The 20040-nt window shown below is 54.5% G+C and overlaps 1 protein-coding gene across 31 annotated transcripts in view; it reads right to left on the reverse strand.

Annotated features, from left to right (window-relative positions):
• NCAM1 (neural cell adhesion molecule 1) overlaps positions 1-20040 on the reverse strand; it is a 265834-nt gene that overhangs the window by 22379 nt on the left and 223415 nt on the right. For 11 of the 31 annotated variants that reach the window (XM_073239793.1, XM_073239778.1, XM_073239792.1 and 8 more), the window contains 8 exons: positions 18066-18216; positions 17244-17428; positions 16764-16860; positions 16329-16499; positions 14624-14755; positions 13543-13557; positions 9683-9730; positions 8130-8171 (listed from right to left, as the gene is read on the reverse strand). In XM_073239793.1, the coding sequence (XP_073095894.1) occupies positions 8130-8171; positions 9683-9730; positions 13543-13557; positions 14624-14755; positions 16329-16499; positions 16764-16860; positions 17244-17428; positions 18066-18216 (841 nt within the window). The remainder of the gene's footprint in view (positions 1-8129; positions 8172-9682; positions 9731-13542; positions 13558-14623; positions 14756-16328; positions 16500-16763; positions 16861-17243; positions 17429-18065; positions 18217-20040) is intronic. The other 20 variants (XM_073239799.1, XM_073239787.1, XM_073239798.1 and 17 more) reach the window with 3 other exon arrangements.

A 20040-nucleotide genomic window follows, 5' to 3' on the forward strand; every position in this document is an offset into this window, starting at 1 on the left:
GACAGAGTTTTGTTTGCCAAGTGAAAAAAGCTTAAGGTTAATTCTTTTAAAAAATGTAGGTCCTCCTATGACAGTATTTCTGCAGGAAGATCATATTCAACTACGTATTCAAGACGTCACAGAGACCCTGACCGGCTCGTGGCTATGTAAACACATGAACATATGGGGAGAGCAGTATTTGCTTAATCAGTTATCTCATCTTCAAATGTTTACTGTCAACCAGTTTTTTTTTTTAAAGATTAGAAATGGGGTAAAGAAACTGCTTTCTGAGCTCTCTGACGAAAGAAGACTCCAGCCATGGCTGACGAGGGAGGGGCTGGCGCCAGGGAAGGGGGCCTTGGCATTTAGGAGGCTCTCTGCTTTACTGAACACATTAGGAGAGGAAATTATTTAGAGGGCCCCAATGTGCCCTCTGTTCTGAGATGGCAACTCTGACTGAAATCATTATGGGTAATTTCAGCAAAACCAATATTGTAATTATTTGTAAATGTTGGTTTGCAATTCAGCAGCAATTGGCAGGTTGCTCCAAGAAAACCCCTGGGGTTAATTACACCCTCCGAGTTTAGCTTCAGCCACAAGTCAAATTCCCCACTCCCCCCCAAATATTTTATGTAAAGACTAAAACAGCAGTACTTTAAAAATAAACCTTTCCAATAACAGATCTGAGGTATTAGGCAGTTCTGGTGTTTTCCAAAAGAATGTAGATCAGGCGTGCAAAGAGGAAAGGATGCACCAGAGACCACAGAGCCAGAAACACCACAGGCCCGCACCGGACCTGCTGCGGCGGAGGAGCCGCAGCTGAAATGCGCATTTCTAGCCCTGCAGATTGTAGATTCTCCTTTGTGCTTTTGTCAACTGTGCCCTAAAGTTGAAGTCAGCTTCATGTCCTTCCCTTGAGGCAGAAGCTCTGGGGGTCAGAAAATCACTGCTGGGCACCTGAATTCCATGCCAAAGTCCGTGGCTGCTCAGACAGTGTTTGTGAAGTTTAGAAGGAAAATGACATTCTGCTTCTCACTCAAAAAAGCTCAGGTCCCGAGAGCTGTATCTTCTGAGTGAGACGCTGAGGTGCCAGCAGGCATTCTGAGGTGGGCTCCTTCTTCACCCACGCGGCTCCCCCACGGGGACTGCACAGTTTGGGGCATCTGAGCCTAAACTCAGGGTGGATGTAGGTCCTACACTAGAATGTTTTACTTTTTCTATCAAATAAAATTATCTGGCACTAAAAATCCTGTTTATAAAGCAATTTGAAACTTGCATATGCCTTTTTGTTACTTGTTTTGAAAAGTCCAAAAGGTATGATTTAGCTGCTCAAATACGAAGTCTGTGGGATTTCCCCAACTCAGGGAGATTCACAATTAATCAAGAGGTCAGAAGTTTCACGGTCCTTAGGTCAGCACATTTCCTAACGGCATCAGAATTCAGTGACAGACCACTCACTCTGCTGAGACCAAGCTATTCACCCAGATGTCAAGCAAACGAATCTAATGTGATCTATGCTGCAAACACTGTCAGACCCCCAAATGCTCCCAACGCCCCCTTTGACAAGGCTCTGGGTGTTCTGGGGTGTGAGGTCGCTTTCTGACAGTGTCAGAGAGGAGCCAGCAGTGTAGGGGCGGGCAGAGATTTGTCTTAAGCATCGATTCCCCAAATGAGGCCTTGGGAGTTAAGTGTTCTTTTTCTCCTGAGCTCTTCTCTCTTAACTGGTAAGATCTGCTTACGCTAGTGGGACCCGATGCTGACATGCTCGTGCCCGGCTTCAGGCAGTGCTGGGACACGGAACGGGTGGGCATGTGCACGGCTAGTCCCCAGCCCTCGGAGGGGGGCGCTTGGTTCCCCCTGGCCAAGCTGAGGGACATCCGCTCCACCCAGTCTGCTTGCACCCGTTCCCGCAGGGATTATGAATGCCAGTGTGTATGCTGGGGGTGCGGGTGGTGGGGGCAGATGACAGGTGGAGTGCAAATTAAACAGTCACAAATGAATGCTGACAGTCCGAGCCACAAAAATACCAATTCCCTTCTTGTGAGTGTCATGAGAACACCAACAGATTAATTGATCAATTACCTCTGTTTCATTATCCTAAAAAGAAAATATGACCACAAAGGTAAGTCTTGTGGTTCTGGGGCTGATCGAGGCTGAGGAGGTTATGGCAGAAATAATCGCTGCTAAGACTGGGCTCCAGCCTCTGAGGCCACAGGTGGTGGGGGGAGGCCTGTGCACAGCTTCAACACTACGCCATGGAGGTTAGATGACTTCTGAAGAAATACGAAGCACCTGGGAGGTTTCAGCCCTGGTTCTGGCAAACCCTGGGGAAACAGGCCCCTGCCCACAGGTGCAGCTGGCACACATCGCCGGTGCACACCTGTGCAGGGGGTCCTCCCAAAAGGGCGACTAGAGCAGAGCCCCTGCTCACAAGCCTATGTCGACCCACCAGAGACCGTGGCAATCCAGACACACAGCTGTAAAAGATAAAGGCAGGAGTGGAAGGGGGGTTAGTGATGTTTCCAATCTGAGAAGGAAGAGTGGGTGTTAAGGAGTTTAGTTTCTCAGAATCAGCATGTCCTAGTATGAGTGAGTGTCAGTAGCTAAGGAAAAAAGGTCATTATGAACGGGCGGGAGGATCCATGCTCAGTCGTGCAGCACACTGATGGGGGCTCACCACACGCATGCGGGTGGGTGCGGGTCCCCCTCACACAGCCTCTGGGGAGAGGGCAGAGCCACAGGAGGAAGCCGATCCTGTGCTGGGGCCCTGACCTGACACTGGAAGTTACCTTTGGCACTGAGGGTGCTTTGCTGTCACAGCAAACCCTCCTGCACTCTTGGGGCAGGTGCCCCGACCTCCTGGTCGTGAGTCCCCGGGGCAGAGCTCACGGCCTTCCTCTGCTGACCCGTAAGCAACGTGGCCCGGAACCGAGGGAGCGTGGGTGTAAGTGCGTCCCAGGCAGGGTCTGTGGGCCGGGAGGCGGGAGAAAGGGACACCGACTCCCTGCTCACCCAGATCTCCCGGAACCCGGCTCAACTCGCTAATGCCCAGGGAGATGCAGTGGGGGTCCCTGACTGAGCTTCATTTCTCTCCCCTGTAAACTTCATTTGCTCTGACCCCCCAGTCCCTTAAATTCTACTATTAAAAAGGCCATTTCTGGCTGCCAACGGCTCATCTGAATGACAGGTCCTCTGCCTGTCCCTTTCTGAATGGCGAGGGGGCGTCTGCTGCCCCGGGATGTGTCCTGATAAGGGGCAGCCGTGCTCAGGACCTCTGTGGCTCCTGGCGGTTCTCGGGATGGGCCGCACTCCGCTGGCCGCCGGGACCACTGGCCAGGTGAGTCCCCAGGGCGCCTGCAGGAGCCATCGGCAAATGTCTCTTCCTTGCTTAGAATGTCTGAGATCTCTCTTCTGAGGAGTGAATCAGTCTCTACCTCGTGTATGCCATGCTTTGCTTCCCTCTGAATTGCAGCAGTGCACGGAAAGGGCCCGAGCTGCTTTAAAAAGGAAAAGGAACTAGTGGGTTTCAACCCAACGTCTGCTCACACTCAAGATTTCAGAAGGAAGGTCCCAGTAGAGCAGCCTTAGCAGCCACCACAGGTCTAAGAGAGCCTGGGCCCTCCTGGGGCAATGATGGGACCACAGTATTTGGGGCAGGACTTGGAATTTCAAAGATCTTAGGCTCCTGCCTTAGATTCTCTGCCCTGAGACTCGAGATTAGGATACTTCTAAAGGTCAGTTCAAGGTATCAGCACATCTCACGTTTCTCTGCTCTGGGCGTTCCTCCTCTATGCCTGACAACGTACCAAACATCTCCGTTCTGGAAACGGGGTGACTCCAACCCATCTGCCCAGGAGGCTGGTTGTCAGTGGGACTCCGGGGGGCATGGGGGCCAGACCAGAAAGACGAAGTCCTTAGAGGGGTCAAGGGGGAGGGCGGGGACAGGGAGCAGACACGAGGTGCACACGGGGGAGCAGGCAACAGAGGACAAACCAGGGACAGGACATGCACGGCAAGCTGCAGGCGTCCTGCTGGCGTGGATGTGGCCCGACCAGCGGTCAGAGCCAGGAGGGAACACGGCGGCCCCGCACGCCCAGGCGCCCTGGTGTGTGTCAGTCGGCCTCTGATGAGGGCGGCCACCCGCACCTCAGGCTGAGATTTGAGGTAGACCTTGTCAGTCAGACGAGGGCAGAACGCGTGTGGCCCTCGGGGGGTTCGGACAGGTGTCTGATTTTACTGGGGGAGCTGTGAGCAGAGAGGCTTCCTTTCCTCTTTAGGCGAAATGAGAAATGCTTTCACAAGGTTGTGACAGTCACAACATTAACTCATCATTTTGTCACTGCTATGCACTTAATTAAGCTATAGTTTTATTTCTTTTGCTGCAAGGGTCAGTCCTGGGCTTCTTGATGACACGGAGATCTCCAGTCCCAGTAACTCCCAAGTGATTTTTGCTATGATTTTTCTCCCCCTGCCCGGGGGAGAGTCACTCTTGAAAAGTGACTCCTCAGCAATTTCAGCCAAGCTGCTCTAATTCCAAATTCTTAAGTCTCTCATTTGCATAAAAACTATGAAGCACTCTCACTGGCTCTGAGCAAATACAACCTTTGCAATTGATACATTTCTCTCTGTAATGTTTCAACATTATAAACAGATATGTTTTCACATTTTCACAGAATTGACTCATTTTAGAGCAACAGTGATTTTTCAGAACTACTGGATAATGTCAAACAACAATGCTAGAAAGCTGATTTACAAAACTACTTTCTGGGAAATAATTTTTATGAACTATCTGGTAAAAATTTAAGTTTGCAAACTGTGCCGTGGTTAAGTGGTATCCTGTAGATAGCAGTTTGCATGGCCAAATTTCTTGAATCAAAATAGTAAACCAATGTTACGGTATCAAATCGTCATGTCAAGGCTGCAAAGAATGGTGAACTCTGGGTGTGAATCGAGAACAAGAGGCAATCTCTCAAATGGCTTCACTGAAGAAACCTGAGACAGGAGGGAATGCGTGGGCCCGGCTGCCAGGCTGTGTCCCAAATTTACGCCACTAATCAGAACAAAGAGTTTTACCTTCTGTTCACCAGCGTGGACGACATCATCAGCACCATGCAAGCCACATGACAGAGTCACATGATACGCACGCACATGATTGGTTGAAAGGAAAGTGGAGGTCACATGGAAAATACAAAAAAATTAGAAACTGATGTAAACAATGGGCAGGGAGAAAAATCAACAACAAAATCACAGACTAAATAAAAGGAGAAATCAAATTAAATTAGCAGCATATATAGGAAACATTGGGAAGACAGTAAAATCACCCGGAAGAAGGAGAATAATAAAAATCATACAGAGCATGTGGTTGACCACCCCAGCAGGCATTAGATACTGCATGACAATGCATGTCAGCACCACCCGGGGGTAAGGTGCGCCGGGTCTGAACTGGGGAGAGGCTTCTGTCAGGACCCGTCACAGGTGACCCGGCGGACGGCTGGAGGAAAAGGAGAAAGCAGGTCATTATCCACAGATCCCAGAAATGTCTCCAGATCCTTGGGAAACAAGGTGCGGAAATGGAACGGTGGTTATGAAGGAAAAGTCCCAGGATTTTAAGGCGTGGACCGTGTGCCCTGTAAGAACAAAATACTACATTACATCAAGAAAAGTTGTTTCATGTTTCCTCTGCCGCAATGAGGAGAGAGGAGGGCAGGGCCTGAGCGAGGTCTGGTGGGTGCAGGCAGGTGGGGGCATGGGGACCATCCCTCCCTTCTCTGCTCAGCCACCCCCAGGACCCCAGAGGCCCAGATGGGATTCCCCCGATGAGACACACATGAAGGAAGAGGCCAGAGCAGAACAGGAAATGGGTTTCCTTCTGGGGGTTGAGTCAATGGTTCTGCCCACCCTAAACATGAGAAACTGACCCTCTAGCTCTCTGACATTAAACACGGGGGCATGTGTGGGTCCAGCTATTTCTTTAGCCGTATAGCTGCATCAATAACACAGGAGTTTGATTTTTACAGCAAAAAACAGTTTCCTTGTTTGGGTCTGTCTGCGTCCCTCTCTGTCCTACGCTGCTCTGTGTTCCCTTGTACTACCGAATGGCTGCACCTCGTCCACAGGCATCTTTGTTTTCCCAACTTGATTTTCACAGGCCAAGGAAGTTCTCGCTGTTCTCAGCTGAAGCTAAGCAGGAAGGGCAAAGAAGGGGGTAGCACTAGCTCTTTGCCCAGAGCTCACCACTGTTCAAAAACAACTCGAGAGAAATGCTTTAACCAAGTCATGCGCACCTGTCCACTGTGAGCTAAGAGAACGCGTGCCTCTCGGACACGGCTCGGGTTCTGGCACATTCTGACCAAGGGTGCCCCACGGGGATCACATACTATGGGCAATTCCTCCTCTGATTTTATTTAGGACACCTTCATTCATTCATGATTTTACACGCCCCCCCTTCATCACTGCCCCCCAACTCTAGTGAAAAGAAGAGAGAGTATTTTCAATCCTGCTGCCTGACTGATGGTAGTAGATGTCTGCGTGTCCTGGCTCCTCTGTTATTAGTTCCACTGCCTTTCACATGTGCCACATTTTGTCTCACTGTTGAGGAATATGTCTATGCTAAGCACAGGCTGCTGCCCAACCGTGACTGCCCATCCTTTATCCCTCTGGGCCTACAATTGGGGTCAGCTGTCAAGTGGTTCAAAATAAAAAAGACTCAAACTTCCTTCTCTTTGGATGCCACTACTGAACGTCTTATCCGTGGGCAGACATGTCTGATGTTTAAAATTAAATACACATCGGAGAGAAACACCTAATTTCTCCTTAGGGAAACCTCTGGATGCAGGGCTGTGCTCTGCCACGAGACACGCTCACACGGCACATGCCCTGCAGACGCATCCTGCAGCCTCCTGTGCCTGGGCGCACGCTGCCCTGAGCGGGAGGGAAGGACAGAGCGCCCTGAGGAGAAAGGGCTCTGCTGGTTGCGTCCCTTTCCAAATGCAAGCAGCATCATCTGAATCGCACCTGTGTGAGCAGAGTTCATTGTCACCCACTCAGCTCTGCTGACAAAACGAAACCTCAAAAGCACCAGGAATTAAAATTTACCGCAGACCTACACACAGAGAAAACCAAGCAAGCAGGCCCTTCGCTGTATTTGCAGCAGAAAAAAGAACCATTTCATGCAACACGCAGAACCAGGCAAGCCTTTTCTTCTCCCCTCAATTATGCACCAGAAGCCCTGGCCCCAGGAACAGAGTGGGAGCTGAGCTTTGCAAACCTGCGTTCTGCCGGCTCCATTGCTCTGAGCGCTGCTCAGTGGGGTGCATGCCATTTTTGGTGCACTCAAAAATGCCATAAAATCTGCAGTTCCCACACAGCTGTGACACACACTGTAAACACACACACATGCTCCGGCTGACTGGTCGGGGATTTAAGGCCTAATACACAAGCTCACTTCATTAGGGACTAGCTTGGAACATGGTAGGGTCGTGATGAAGTGTAATGTTTTCTACAGTAGAAAAGACGATTTGGTTTGGCCCAGACTCTATAAGGAGTAGATGGATTCCAGAACTTTCACTGGGATTCTCAGCACACAAAACTGAGGGAGCCTGCTTATGCTTTTCCTGGCTGCCATTTTCTGGTGTGGAGGGGAGACTGGGGCTGGGACACAACGCCTCCCCTTCAGAGTGCCTGCGGCTCAGCCCTCCCAGCTCTGCGCCAGACAAAGGCAGGCCTGCTGGCAGCAAGCAGCAGCCCCTCCCTTCGGAGCATGTCCGTCTACCTCTCCCTGCATAGCCATGTCCTCCTGTTCCTTTCCTTGCTAGCCTTCCCACTGCTCCTGTGTCCATGTGGGCGCACACAAGCTCCTGAGGGGGGACAACAGCTGGGAAGAAGTGTTCTCCCTTTGTCTCAGTTTCTCTGATCCTTTTCTATTTTTAACTTGGGGGCACATCTGTCCTCGCGCCCAGAATATCCTTCAAATCATCACCCTGCTCTTTTGGCCAAGCAGACTGCATGCTTAGGGCACCACATGGGGCCAGGGGCCTCCATGCACTCACAGCTGTTGCTTTTAGGACAAGGGGAAACCAGGGGTTGCTGTGGCCGGAAGCCAGACCCCAACAAGCAGCAATCCGGCCGCCAGCAGACAACTCTGTACTCACTGGGTGGCTCTGTGGTCGTGAGGGCAGGAAGAAGCCAGGTTGCTATGGAAACATGAAGGACAGATATGGCACAGATAGGTGAGGCGGGAATGGAGATAAATTCATGAGTAAACATATATACAGATATGTATATATTTTGTCTATTTTTTAAGGCATTTTATATAAGGAAAAGAAAGAAATGGTAAAGAAGTATTTTCTTAATTTCTTCCCCAATTTATCAATATGAATACAGATATTTTAAAAAGATTATGAGTCTTTGCTGACAAATCACTCTCATGAAGCAAGAAATAATATAACCTGCATTCATTATTATTAATTCCAGCTATTATGTGACAGGCACTGTTTTGTGTTCTATGAACCTAATCCTAGATTTCATGAAAAGGTGGGCAGAACTGATCCGTCATTCGCGAGACAAGAGGCCAGAGGTTCGGGTGGCTGAGCGATGCATTCACGCTGATGGAGCTGGGACGAGCCCTGGCCGTGTCTGGTTCCCAGGCTGAGCTCCTGCTGTCTAGTACACGGCCTGGGGAGCGCCCCGTGGGGGTGGCGGGCCTGCTCCTATGTCAAGCAGGTGCCACTGCGGGCTTCTGAGCGCGGGGCTATAGCTGCTGCTTGAGACCGTGCCCAGCATGCAGGACCTCTGACGTACCAGGCAGAGTCCAGCCCTGCCACCCCGCACGCTCCTTGGAGTGCGCATCAGCGCGACACCGGGACCCACTCAGCTGTCGCCTTGCTCTGCTCTTTCCCCCGGAGCGCCAGGTTCAGAATCCCTGGCAGCAGGTTGGCGCTCAGCTCCCGAGGATGAGGCGGCCACGTGAAGCCAGACCGCAGAGTGGGCCTCAGTGACAACGCCTGAGGCCGGCGAGCATGTCTGTGCCCGGCTGTGTGGCGCCGCTGGGGGCGGGCAGTGCAGCTTGACGAGCACCCTAATGTGGGTCTGGGTTTTTGGACAGAGGGCCACTTCCCCATCCTACTTTACAGAGGAGGAAAACGAGGCTTTCCTGAGAAGAGTTAAATCATCTCACTAAGCGCCTGCTGCCAGGCACATTTGCCAGACACAGTTTATTTGCTCACAAATATTTATGAGGAATGTATGCATTTATGGAGAAAGCCAAAGCTATGTATGGTCTCACTATCCAATTTCAGTATGAACCCAACTGTGCCAGTTAAAATGAAGGGCAGAAACACAACACTCTGGTGCATTTCTTATGACCCTGCAGAATAGAAATTTTTCTTGGCAAATTCCTTTGGCTTCTCCAAATATCAGCGCACCAGGACGGGGCTGGCCTGAGGCAAGGGCCTCGGGAAGCCGGCCTGCAGGTCCTCTGCCCAGACTGACTGTATTTGCTTGCCTCCTTTGGGGGCAGTGCTGCCTCCCTCAAATCTGGGAGGCCCTGGGCCTACTTCTCCTCTCACTGGCTTCTCCAAAACCCGGTGCTGCTTTCTGTCCACAGAGCTGAACTATCAGCTGGGGAAGAAGAAAACAGTAGGCACATGCCCTGTGGCTGGCGGAAAGCAACCTGCAGGAGACAGATGGAGGAAATGGTACTCACTGTCTGGATGAGACAAGGGGACAGGGGTGGCAGAGCTAACAGGAGCCGCTGAGGAAAGAGAAATGAAGGTGAGAAAAAAGGGAGATCAGGGCACACGGAGACCGAAAGGACAAACAGAGGAACCAGCCGGGGTGTCAGCAGGAGAAGCTGAGTGAGTGAAGGGGAACAGGCGGCCTGTGGACCAGCACAGAGCAGGACTCTCTGCTTCAGCCTGTGTGCCCGCCAAGCCTTGTGCTTCCGCCGAGGGGCTGGGCTGGGAACAGCTGCCCCCACATGGGACGGCGGGAGGAGAGGGGCCCTGGACCTCGGCTCACGGTGAGCGGGAGATGAAGGGCTCTTCACGCCGGCTCCCTTTGTGTATTTACATGCAGGCACATCTTCGCACCAGCACGCTGAGCAGAGGCTGTGTGCCTCACTCTCTGATCTCAATGTCTCAGAGACACAGAAGCAGCCATCCTGGTGCTACTGCTGGGTGAGGCTCAGGACTGCTTGGCATCTGATGGCGCCATGACCCCGGTACCCTCCACGACCCCACAGAAGTGGTCCTCCGGATGCTGCCGTGTGTGCCGAGCAGGGAAGATATTGTGAGCATTGTGTCCGTTCTCCCAGGGAAATGGGGTGTTAAAGAGGCCGGGACAGACCAGACAACACTACCCAGGTCCGCATGGAGAACCATTAGCGATGGTGCATCTGAGACATTCAGACACTGAACGATCTTCCCTTTTCTACTGGAAAATATTCAGAAGTTGTCCCGGGAACAATCACAAAACAAAGTCCCCTTTGAGAGCTGGGTGAGAACTTGAAAAAGCTTCACTATCATTGTATCTCCAACACTGCCCTGACCTCCCAGGCGAGGGCGCTTCTCCAAACTGTGCGAGTGGCACGTCCCTGGGATGAGAGTGAGAGGCTACCGACTGCGTGCTTCAGGGTCTGGTCAATCCAGGTGAATGCCTCTGTTTTTTGGCTTGAATTGTTTGCCCAATTGTCCATATTATTCTGGCAGAGGGATGGAGCTTTATGTGGTTTAACAACAGTACATTAGAATGCATTCAACTTGTACTTGTGATGTGACATCTGGGGGTGAAATGTGACTGCAGCCAACTCAAGGAGCTTCTTCTAAAAAGTAGAGACTCATTTTGGGTCTTCATACCCTGAAAGAAGTCATCTACTTTGCTTCATAGTATAAAGCAAATTAAGAGGTAACATTCAGGCAAGGAAATTCTGAAGGTATGTGGCTCAGTCATGGAGGAAAAGATTCACAAACTGTCCCCTCGCTTCTTTAGGGCAACAGCAGCTGATATCAGGGCAAGCAGAGGTGTGAGCTTCCCTCCCAGGAGTGTCCTGACAGCATGCAGACATCTGGCTAAAAATACACAAAACGGGTGTTTTCCCAGGTCGGAGCCCTGTTTGCAGCCGTGGCTCCTGCCTCACTGTCACGCACGTTTATGACCTGCTCACAAAGACCTTCCAGCAGGTGAGCCACGGTTCCTAACCAGGCAGCCCAGAGGCAGGAGTCCGTGAGGTGAGCGTGGTGTTGGCGGGTTTCTCCTGCTCACTCCTGTCTGACAGTCGTGCCCCTGAGTGTGGAGAGGTCATCAGGGAACCGAGGAGGCCAACACCATAACTGACCATCTCAGCGAATTTCAGGAGAGGAGCAGTGGGGAGTGCACGGCTCATGCCTGATCTCCCTGACCCGGGGCCCTGGCAGCAAGGACTCTGTCCAGCTTACCAGCTCGATCCTGTGCTTCTCTCCCTTGGGGTGAGGATGCCCTGTGACACGGGGGCAGGCTGTGCACCTGCACCCCATCACAGGAGGGGTAGCACTGCCCACGGCGAGATGAGCCAGTGGCAGAAACCAGTGCTTGGGGTAAGCACACGCTGAAGTGATGGCCGACTGTGTCTCCCCAAGTTGCTTCTGAAGAAGCAGGAATGGGAACTCAGAGAAGGTCCCTCCAAAACGTGTCCTCACTTTCTGGCATCAGTCAGCGGGTTTTGCCACACAGCATAAATGAGGGGGGCATCCTTCCAACTGTCCTTTTCCAGGATGGGTCTGGGGGTGACAGGATGCCCCTCAGGCTGGGCCTTCACTGTGGGGACTCTGTGCAAGGGAAGGTCACACCAACCAGCGTCAGTGAGAGTGGAGCGGCCTCGCACATCTGCTGCAGCGTGTGCTACCTCCTGAGCGGCTCAAGGTCTTCAAAAGGCCCTCGACTCTGTCTGCCACAGTGCCCCTTATCCAAAATAAATTTGCTTTTCAAATTCTTTAAACCATGACTTTATCAGATGGTTGAGAAAACTTGACATTCTGTGCCAGTGGCAATGACTGTGGCTCCATCATCCATGGTCTCCTGGGAAGCAGGGCCGGCCCCACCATTCTCCAAAGCCTTCTTGGACTCTTGGTTAACGATTCGTTTTTGTACCAGCAGACAATAAACAACATGGCCTAAAGGTCTCCGTTTTTTAAAAAAATTACACATTGACCTTCACAAAATAGCAGCTGCTACAGAACTTCTCACCTTTACAAGGGCTGAGCTGGCAGTGAATAAAAACTACTTATGACCTTTGAGGTCCGAGACCTCGTACTCCCTGGGCTCTCGATGACCAGTGATTCAGCAGTCACACCCCGCTGCTGGTCAAAAACTCAAAGAGGCCTCTTCCCAGCCCCTGTCTGCAATGTTACTCAGCATTCACTTCCTGATAAAACCCAAAGGGCAGCCGCTGAAGGCTTGGATTCAGGAGCCAGGAGGCAGGTGCTCTCAGGAGAGCTGACCTTTCTGAACTTGCTCAGGGAGGAGCTGCCCAGAGCGGGCAGCCACGGGTGCTGCCTGGCAGCCCCAGCCGTTCTGCCTCCTCCCACAGCCCGACTGTTCAGGGACCTCGGCTGGGATGGTGTTTGGCTCCTGCTCCGACTCCGAGGCACCCACCCTGTGCCTCCTTGTCCCCGTTCCTGCCGCAGCCTTTCTGAATGAACTCGGAAAAGCTAAGCTTGTCTGAGTGCTTTCCAGGGGCAGGAAGCCCCGGGTAAAGGGGGTGAGCTTTCTGGGACCTCTTCTCCCATGCGTCTCTGGGTAACACCTCCCTCGGCCACTGTGAGCCCCGCCCGGGAGAGCCGGCCACAGGGCTGCAGGCTCCTCCTGTCACCTGTCTCTGCATGTGACCCCCGGAGAGTCACCCCCACAGGGCTACCAAGGGCTGGTCAGTCGTTCCTGAACATGGAGATGCCACCACACGTGACCTCGTGTTAAAGGGCTGAGTTGACCGGGCCCAGGGTGCAACCCCAGCAGCTGCCTGCGGGATGTGTCCAGGACTTGGAGCCACTGACAACCACTGACGCTTTCTTGGGCTTCCCCAGGCAGCCCTCCAGCTACAGCCCAACAGACAGAGAGGAAGGGAGACGGGCTCAGCGGTTCTAGCACCTCAAAGCCAATGCGAAGACCCTGTAGCTTCTTTCTCCGTGCGGGGATGGAGCCCTTGGTGAGACTCTGGTTATTTTCTGCATCCTGGCCAGAGGCGAGGTGGCACGACAGCATGCTCCTCAGAGACCACCTGAGGCCTGCACCACGCGCAGCTCGGCAAGCGCTGCTGCCACAGGGGGATCACCACACACAGACACTAATAAATGGACATGATTTCAAAAGACACAAAAGTCGCATGCTCTAGAACAGGACAAGGGTTAGCCTCTTGGAGTATCCTAGGGATGTTAACAGGTGCACAGCTAGGCTATGGTCAGTGTGGTTAGGCCCCGACGGTCTCATCTACTGCAGCCTCTAGGGGGCAAAAAGGGCCGAACTAAATTAAGAACTAGGACTAGCAGGTGTTAACACTATAGAAACAGGTGGCGGGTGTGAGGAGGCACTTACGTGGAGGAGGGCTATCTGCATTTCCCACGGATGGAACGGACGAAAAGAAAGGGCAAGAGACAGACCCACGGAGAAAAAAACAAGATGTAAAGAAATGAATAGGATCCGGAGAGCACATGGAGTTGGAAACTTAAATTATCAAATGACGTCAAATCCAGAAAGAAGTGATTTCTGTAGAAGGAGACTGAGATGGGCCTTCCAGTTCAGGGAGAGGTGAGGGGAGTGCCTGACCGGCCCCTGCCTCCAAAGCGCAGGAGGCAGAGCCGGGGTGAGCTTTAGAATTCCAGGAATGGGAGGGCCGGGGAGCGGCGTGACCACTGAGGAGCCCGGCTCTGCCAGGCGCACACATGGTCCCCCGGGCAGCCCCGGGGCTGAGGAGAGGTGCTGGCGAGAGCAGGCCACCCGAGCCTGGCCGCTTATGGGGTGGGAGGGGAGACACAGCGGGCACGGTGTAAGGGGATAGGGGCTGGTGGGGGCGGCCAGAGATGGAATCCTGGAGGAGCTCACGGAGGAGGCCCCGAGGGAGGCAGACCCTGACGTGCGCCCCTAGGGTGCAGAGGGAGGGGAGGTGGGGGGCCAGATGCCTCCCCGAAGGCCCTTTCCCCTTCGTGCTGCGGAGTTTCGCCCCTGCTCACGTGTCCTGTAACAGTCTCCGTTTTCCTGTAACCTACTATCTCTGCTGCATCAAAAAACCACACCTAATTATGCGAGCTGCCACTGCCTTTCCACCCTCCTACTCCAAGCCACGGGGCACCCAGAGCCTTCAGCGAGCTGCGTCCCAAAGGCGGTCCCCACGTCCCCCCACCACACACCGCTGTGTCTCTCCCCGGCCCCTTTAGCAGCATGTCGGTGGTCCTCCCCCCTGGCTGTTAGTCGGAAGAGCTGGGCCGGCTGCCATTACAGTGTCACTAGGTCCTTTGGGGAAGAGGATAAAGGGATGGGTGCCAGCCGTCACCGAGGCCCAGAGAACTGGGAGGGGACTCGTAAGACAGAGACTGTCATCTGGATGAAGGACCAGGCCAGCCTGGGGCCCCCGGAGCAGCGGGCGGGCAGGGAAGAGGTGGGGCGGCCGTGTACTCACGGACTGGCTGCGTCCTGAACTCGGAGGCGGCGCTGATCTCTCCCAGGCCCTTGCCGTTGAGGGCGGCCAGTCGTACGGCATACGTCGTCTCGGGCTTCAGGCCCGCGATGGTGACGATGCCCTCCATGCTGGCTGCAGGGAGAACGTGGGGTCACACAGGATGAAGCTCTATTGGTGACACGGTGTGGCCACTGTGGGAAAGTGCGGGCAGGGCTCGGAAAATCAAACAGAACTGCCATTTGATCCCGCCACTCCACTGCTGGGCGAAGTTCCGATTCACACAAAAGAACTGAAACCGGTATTCACACACCCACATTGCTCACAATGGCCAAGAGGTGGGAACCCAAGCGTCCATCGGTGCATGAATGGATAAGAGAAATGTGGCCTATATGTACAATGGAGCGTCACTCAGCTTTAACATGGAGTAAGGTTCGGGCAGCTGCCTGTGGACGGAGCTTGAGGACTTTACACCAGTGAAATGAGCTGGTCACAGAAGGACAAACACTGTGTGTTCCCACTTAAGTAAAGGACTTAAAAATAGTCAGCTACACAGGGACAGAAAGGGGAATGGAGGTGACCAGGGCTGGGGAGGCGGGAATTGGGGTTGACTCTTTAATGGGTACTGGGCTTAGGATAATGAAAAAGCTCTGGAGATGGGTGGCAGGGATGGCTGCACTGTAACGTGAATGCACTTCATGCCACTGACCTGTGCACTTCAAAATGGTTAAAACAATACATTTTATCTTATATATATTTTACCAAATTAAAAAGTAATGAATTTATGTTAAAAAAGACCCCAAAACCCTGTTGGACAGATTGTAACATGGGATCAGCCTGCCACGAACTGGGTGTGAGGTTTCAGCGGGAAGTTAGGAAGGTAAAGGGATTGTTTTGCTCCAGACCTAATCCTGACTGTGCAGAAACCCCCTGGAACCCCCCAAAGCAGAAGGAATGAGGAAAGCTTTCTGGTGGAAGGAACTCTCAGTTAACTGGGTTGGAAGGTGTCTGAGTGCCTATGATACCGTGTTCTAGCCACTCTCGATCCAGCGTTTACCACATACCAGACCAGAACTAAAACGGTCTACAGAAGCGAAGCACACTGGACTGGGTTACTCTGATTAGACTCAAAGGGGGAATCAGACACACACACTCTCAGTGCTCAGGGCAACATGCACTGGGCTCAGAATCTTCAAACTGTAGTCACGCAATGACCACACTGCACACCTTCAGTGTGGAAACACACCCCAGGCCTGAGTTAACAGCAGCCTGGCAGGGCTGCCCCTCTATTACTTGGTTCTTAGAATAGCCGCAGGGCAGCTCCTTCCTGTACCAAGCAGGACTGGACCGTGACAGCAGAGCGCCTTGGCCCGCACCCGCAGGGTCAGGGCGGCCGGGCCTCAGACCCCCAGCACACCTCCTGCTGGCTTAGACGGCCCCATCCGTCCTGGGGCGTGGGACCAGGCTCTGGCGCCCCAGGGGGAGGAAGGCCGCTGGCTCTCCGTGAGACGTGATGATGCCCTGACACGAGGGTGACTGTGCAGGTGCAGCAGTGCGGACACTCGCACGGACAGCAGGGGTGGCTCCTGGCGAGCAGGCTGTGGTACCCTGCCCAGCATGCTGCCAGGGTGCGTGAACAGGGCTGAGTGCATGCCCTGCGGCGAGCGACTCACCACTATCATGGCAATGGTGACTCTTCCCAACTCACCTTCTTTGGCATCGAACCACCGGAAGTGCCACCCCTCCTCGCCCGCTGCTCTCCACTCAGCCTTGTACTTGAGGATGGGCACCCCGCCTGTGGCCTCGGGTTCATCAAACTGCACCTGTGCTGTGCTCGAGTAGGGCTCCACCTGGTCGATGGACGGTGAGGATGGGGTGTCTGTTGGGGGGACACATATGGAGACCCAGGTGAGCCCAGCCTCAGACATGGCCCTCAATCGTGGAACATGTCTCGCGTTTCCTCTCACTCCAGGGAACGCTTCTCCCCCCTCCTGCCCTCCCAGCCCTCCTCACCGCATGATTCTGTCCTGACGCGCCCTGTGCCCATACCCTTGGGCCTCCCTGGGCCCTGCTTCCTGGCCCTACCTCCCTGTGCTCTCTCGGCATCACCGAAGGGCACAGAGCCGGCCGCAGGGGCACTCACCTGCTTGGACGAGGATGAATTCCAGAGACTCCTGCCCAACGCGGTTCACCGCGGTGCAGTTATAGTTCCCGAAATCACTCTCGGAGTCTGGGGTCACCTGCAGGAAGAAGGAGCCCTTGGGCCACAAGTACCCCCTGCAGTGGCCAGTGACTCGGGTCTTCATTCATTGGATTGAATCAGTAAAGAACAGAACCAGTAAGTCATGACTCATTAGCTCCAGCCCATCTTAGACCAGAGAGAAAAAGGGCAGGAGGGCTTTTCTGCCATTTCTCATGGTGGAGAGGGTGCCCTGCCTCCCGGCCGTGACCTGGCCTCAGAAAGACAGGCGGCCGGCCTGAGCGGTTTCTCCTGCAGCCAACAGACCCACTGATCAGGACGTGCCAGAGAGGCCAGAGGGAGGGCGGCAGCTGCTTCCAGGGGCCTGTCCACGCTCGCACTGCGCCTTCTCCACCCTGCCCGTCTGTGCCCCCGCCCTCTCACCTCCAGGGAGCTGGCAGACTGGGTGTTGTAGATCTTGATGTTGCTGTAGTTGGAGCTTGGCAGCAGCTGACCGTCTCGGAACCACGAAATTGTGGCACTGGGGTAGGCAAACACCTCGCAGGTGATGTTCACCTGGTTCCCCTCCCAAGTGTACACAGCCACGGGGCCCTGCAGCTTGGGGGCATCTGCAATGAATGGCAGTGCCTGTCAAGGAGAGTGCACCCATGGGGGAGCCCCGCGCCCTGCCTCCCAGCCATGAAGCAGAGCCCATGCCTGGGTGTAGCAGGGGTATGGCCGTTTCAGTGTTCGTGTGAGCCGAGTGGGGAGCCTGCCACACACGCAGGCTTGTAACGAGCCTGAGGACAGCAGAGCTAACTGGGACAGGGCTCTGAAACGCTTAGGGTCAGGAGCCACAAGGGGCTGCGTAGGGCTCACGGGGCACAGTCAGGTCCTGCGGGCTATTTCCCTCTCCCCCTACCTGCATGGCCCCTCCCTCCCTTCTCTCTCCCCACCTGCCCCTCCCTCCCCTCCCTCCGCCCACCTGCCCCTCCCTCCCCTCACCTATAGTCCCTCCCTTCCCCCACCTGTCCCTCCATCCCCCCACCTACCCCTCCCTCCCCCATCTGCCCCTCCCTCCCCTCACCTACACAGTCCCTCCCCTCCCTCCCCCCACCTGCACAGACCCTCCATCCCTTCTCCCTCCCCCAACCTGCCCCTCCCACCCCTCCCCTGCACAGCCCCCCCCACACCTGTCCCTCCCTCCCCTCCCTCCCCTCCCTGCCCCCACCGCAGGCCCTGACCCCACGAGCAGCCACCCCTCACATTGCACTTCCAGGTACAGGGCCCGGGAGTCCTGGCCCACGGCGTTGCTGGCCGTGCAGGTGTATTCTCCGGCGTCTGTGTACTGGATGCTCTTCAGGGTCAGGGACGACACACGCGCATGGCTCCGCACCACCATGTGCCCGTCCAGAGTCTGACAGGAGGGAAGGAGCGCGTCAGAGCCTGGGGCAGGGCGAGAGCTGGCAGACCAGGCCCTTGCGCGCCTGTGACGGGTCTCATGTCCTCTCTGTGCCAACGCCTAACTCACTTTAGGTACCAGCTGGCGGGGGAGGCTCCAGAGAGCGCCACGGAACCTGGGTGTGTCCAGAGTGGGAAATGGGGCTTGGCGTGCGCCAAGCAGCCTAGACTATGTGCCAGGATTGGGGCAGGGACAGCAAAGTCCCCCCGACAACGTTTTTGGTGTGTCTAAAATGGAAGCAAGGGCCTGGCCAGTGGACATTCCACCAACGACAGCCTTGCCTCGTGATTCTGGGGAACCTGCACACCCCATCCTTCTCCTCCAGCCGCCTGCCCGTCAGTCAGTCCCATGGTGTATGCACACAATGGGAAATCTGAATATGCCAAATGTAAGAAATGAGACAAGAAACCTACATTTCTGCAGATGCCTCGTCTTTCTGGGAGTTCAAGAGTAAAATGATCTCATTCAAGAGAAAGTCCGACAACCCAGGGCTCAGGAGCTGCCGAGCTGGAAAGGACTGGTCCCCTCTGCGGGGGGCGCAGCACAGAGAGCCCCAGGCAGGCTGCACCCCTTCAAACCAGAGTCACCACCGCTTTCTGGCCTTCGCTACTGTAACTGGCTCCCTTAGTCCCTGGGATTACAGTGATTGGTCAGAAAGGGGACAAGCATATGATCCCTGGGCAACAGGCCCTGGAATATTCCCTGGGGGCTTCCCCCTGGTCACTAAGTGGTGTCTGGGCATGTGGCCCAAGCTCAGACCGTTAGGAAAGCTGGTCATCCGAGGAAGGGGACTTGCCCCCGTGGCCTGGGCCACACTCTTCTCTCCAGCGTGCAACCCTCTGGAGGGACGGACAGTGGGTGCCTGCACAGGGCATCTGTCATCCCACGCGGCTGGGCCTCTGAACACGAAAGAGTGCCTGGCCTCAGGTCCTTGTGGTGCTGGGCTGGCAGCCTGACTGGCAGCAGCTGGCTCCGGAAGCTCCGAAGCAAGGCCCGCTGGCTGTGTGGAGCTGACTCGTGGACAGACCACTGAGGTCCCTTTACCACCACCGTGGCCATTCAAGCCTCATCCCACTGCACGTCTGGAAGCGAGAACAGGCCTGAATGCTCACCGCCTACTGCTGTGTGTGTCCCCTGCTCCTGAGGGGTGCCCAGGTGCCTGTGGCTCTCGGTGCCCATCTGACCTGAACAGCCGTGAGGCAGGCTGGATGGGAGGCCGCCACGTCAATGAGGGATGGCATCAGGCAGGTGTGGGGCACTCGGCCCTGAAGCCGGGACATCCAGTTCATTGAAGACACTGGGTCTGGGACCCCTTTTGTGGGCTGGCGGCTGTTGGCTGGTACACCCCTGTGGTGACTTTCCCGCCACAAGACCTTTATCCTTCTGTCTGAACTAGTGGTCTCTAAAGGGCTGACCTCGCCTGCTCATCACCCGCACCCCCACATCCAGCAGGACAGAGGCAGAAGGGACTCGAGGTCCACCTGGCCTTTCCAGTCATCATGGAGAGACACAGATTCCGCGGACAGCGACTGAACTGCGAGTCATCGTCACACAGCCAGGACGCGTCCTGGGGCCACCACGCACACGCTGAAAACTGACTGGCATCTTCAGGACCAGTAGAGCATGTCTGTGATGGGAGAGATGCTCACCGTGTAGGCAAGAGCAGGAACGTCACAGACAAGAGGCAGTCTTCACGCAGAACCATCTAGAAGATGGCTGCAGAGAGGCTTGGGGGGTGGCTGACAGATGGCACACTTTCCTTCTTCTTCCTAGTCTCTT

Source organism: Manis javanica, chromosome 6, assembly GCF_040802235.1.
Source record: "Manis javanica isolate MJ-LG chromosome 6, MJ_LKY, whole genome shotgun sequence".
NCBI classification, from domain to species: domain Eukaryota; kingdom Metazoa; phylum Chordata; class Mammalia; order Pholidota; family Manidae; genus Manis; species Manis javanica.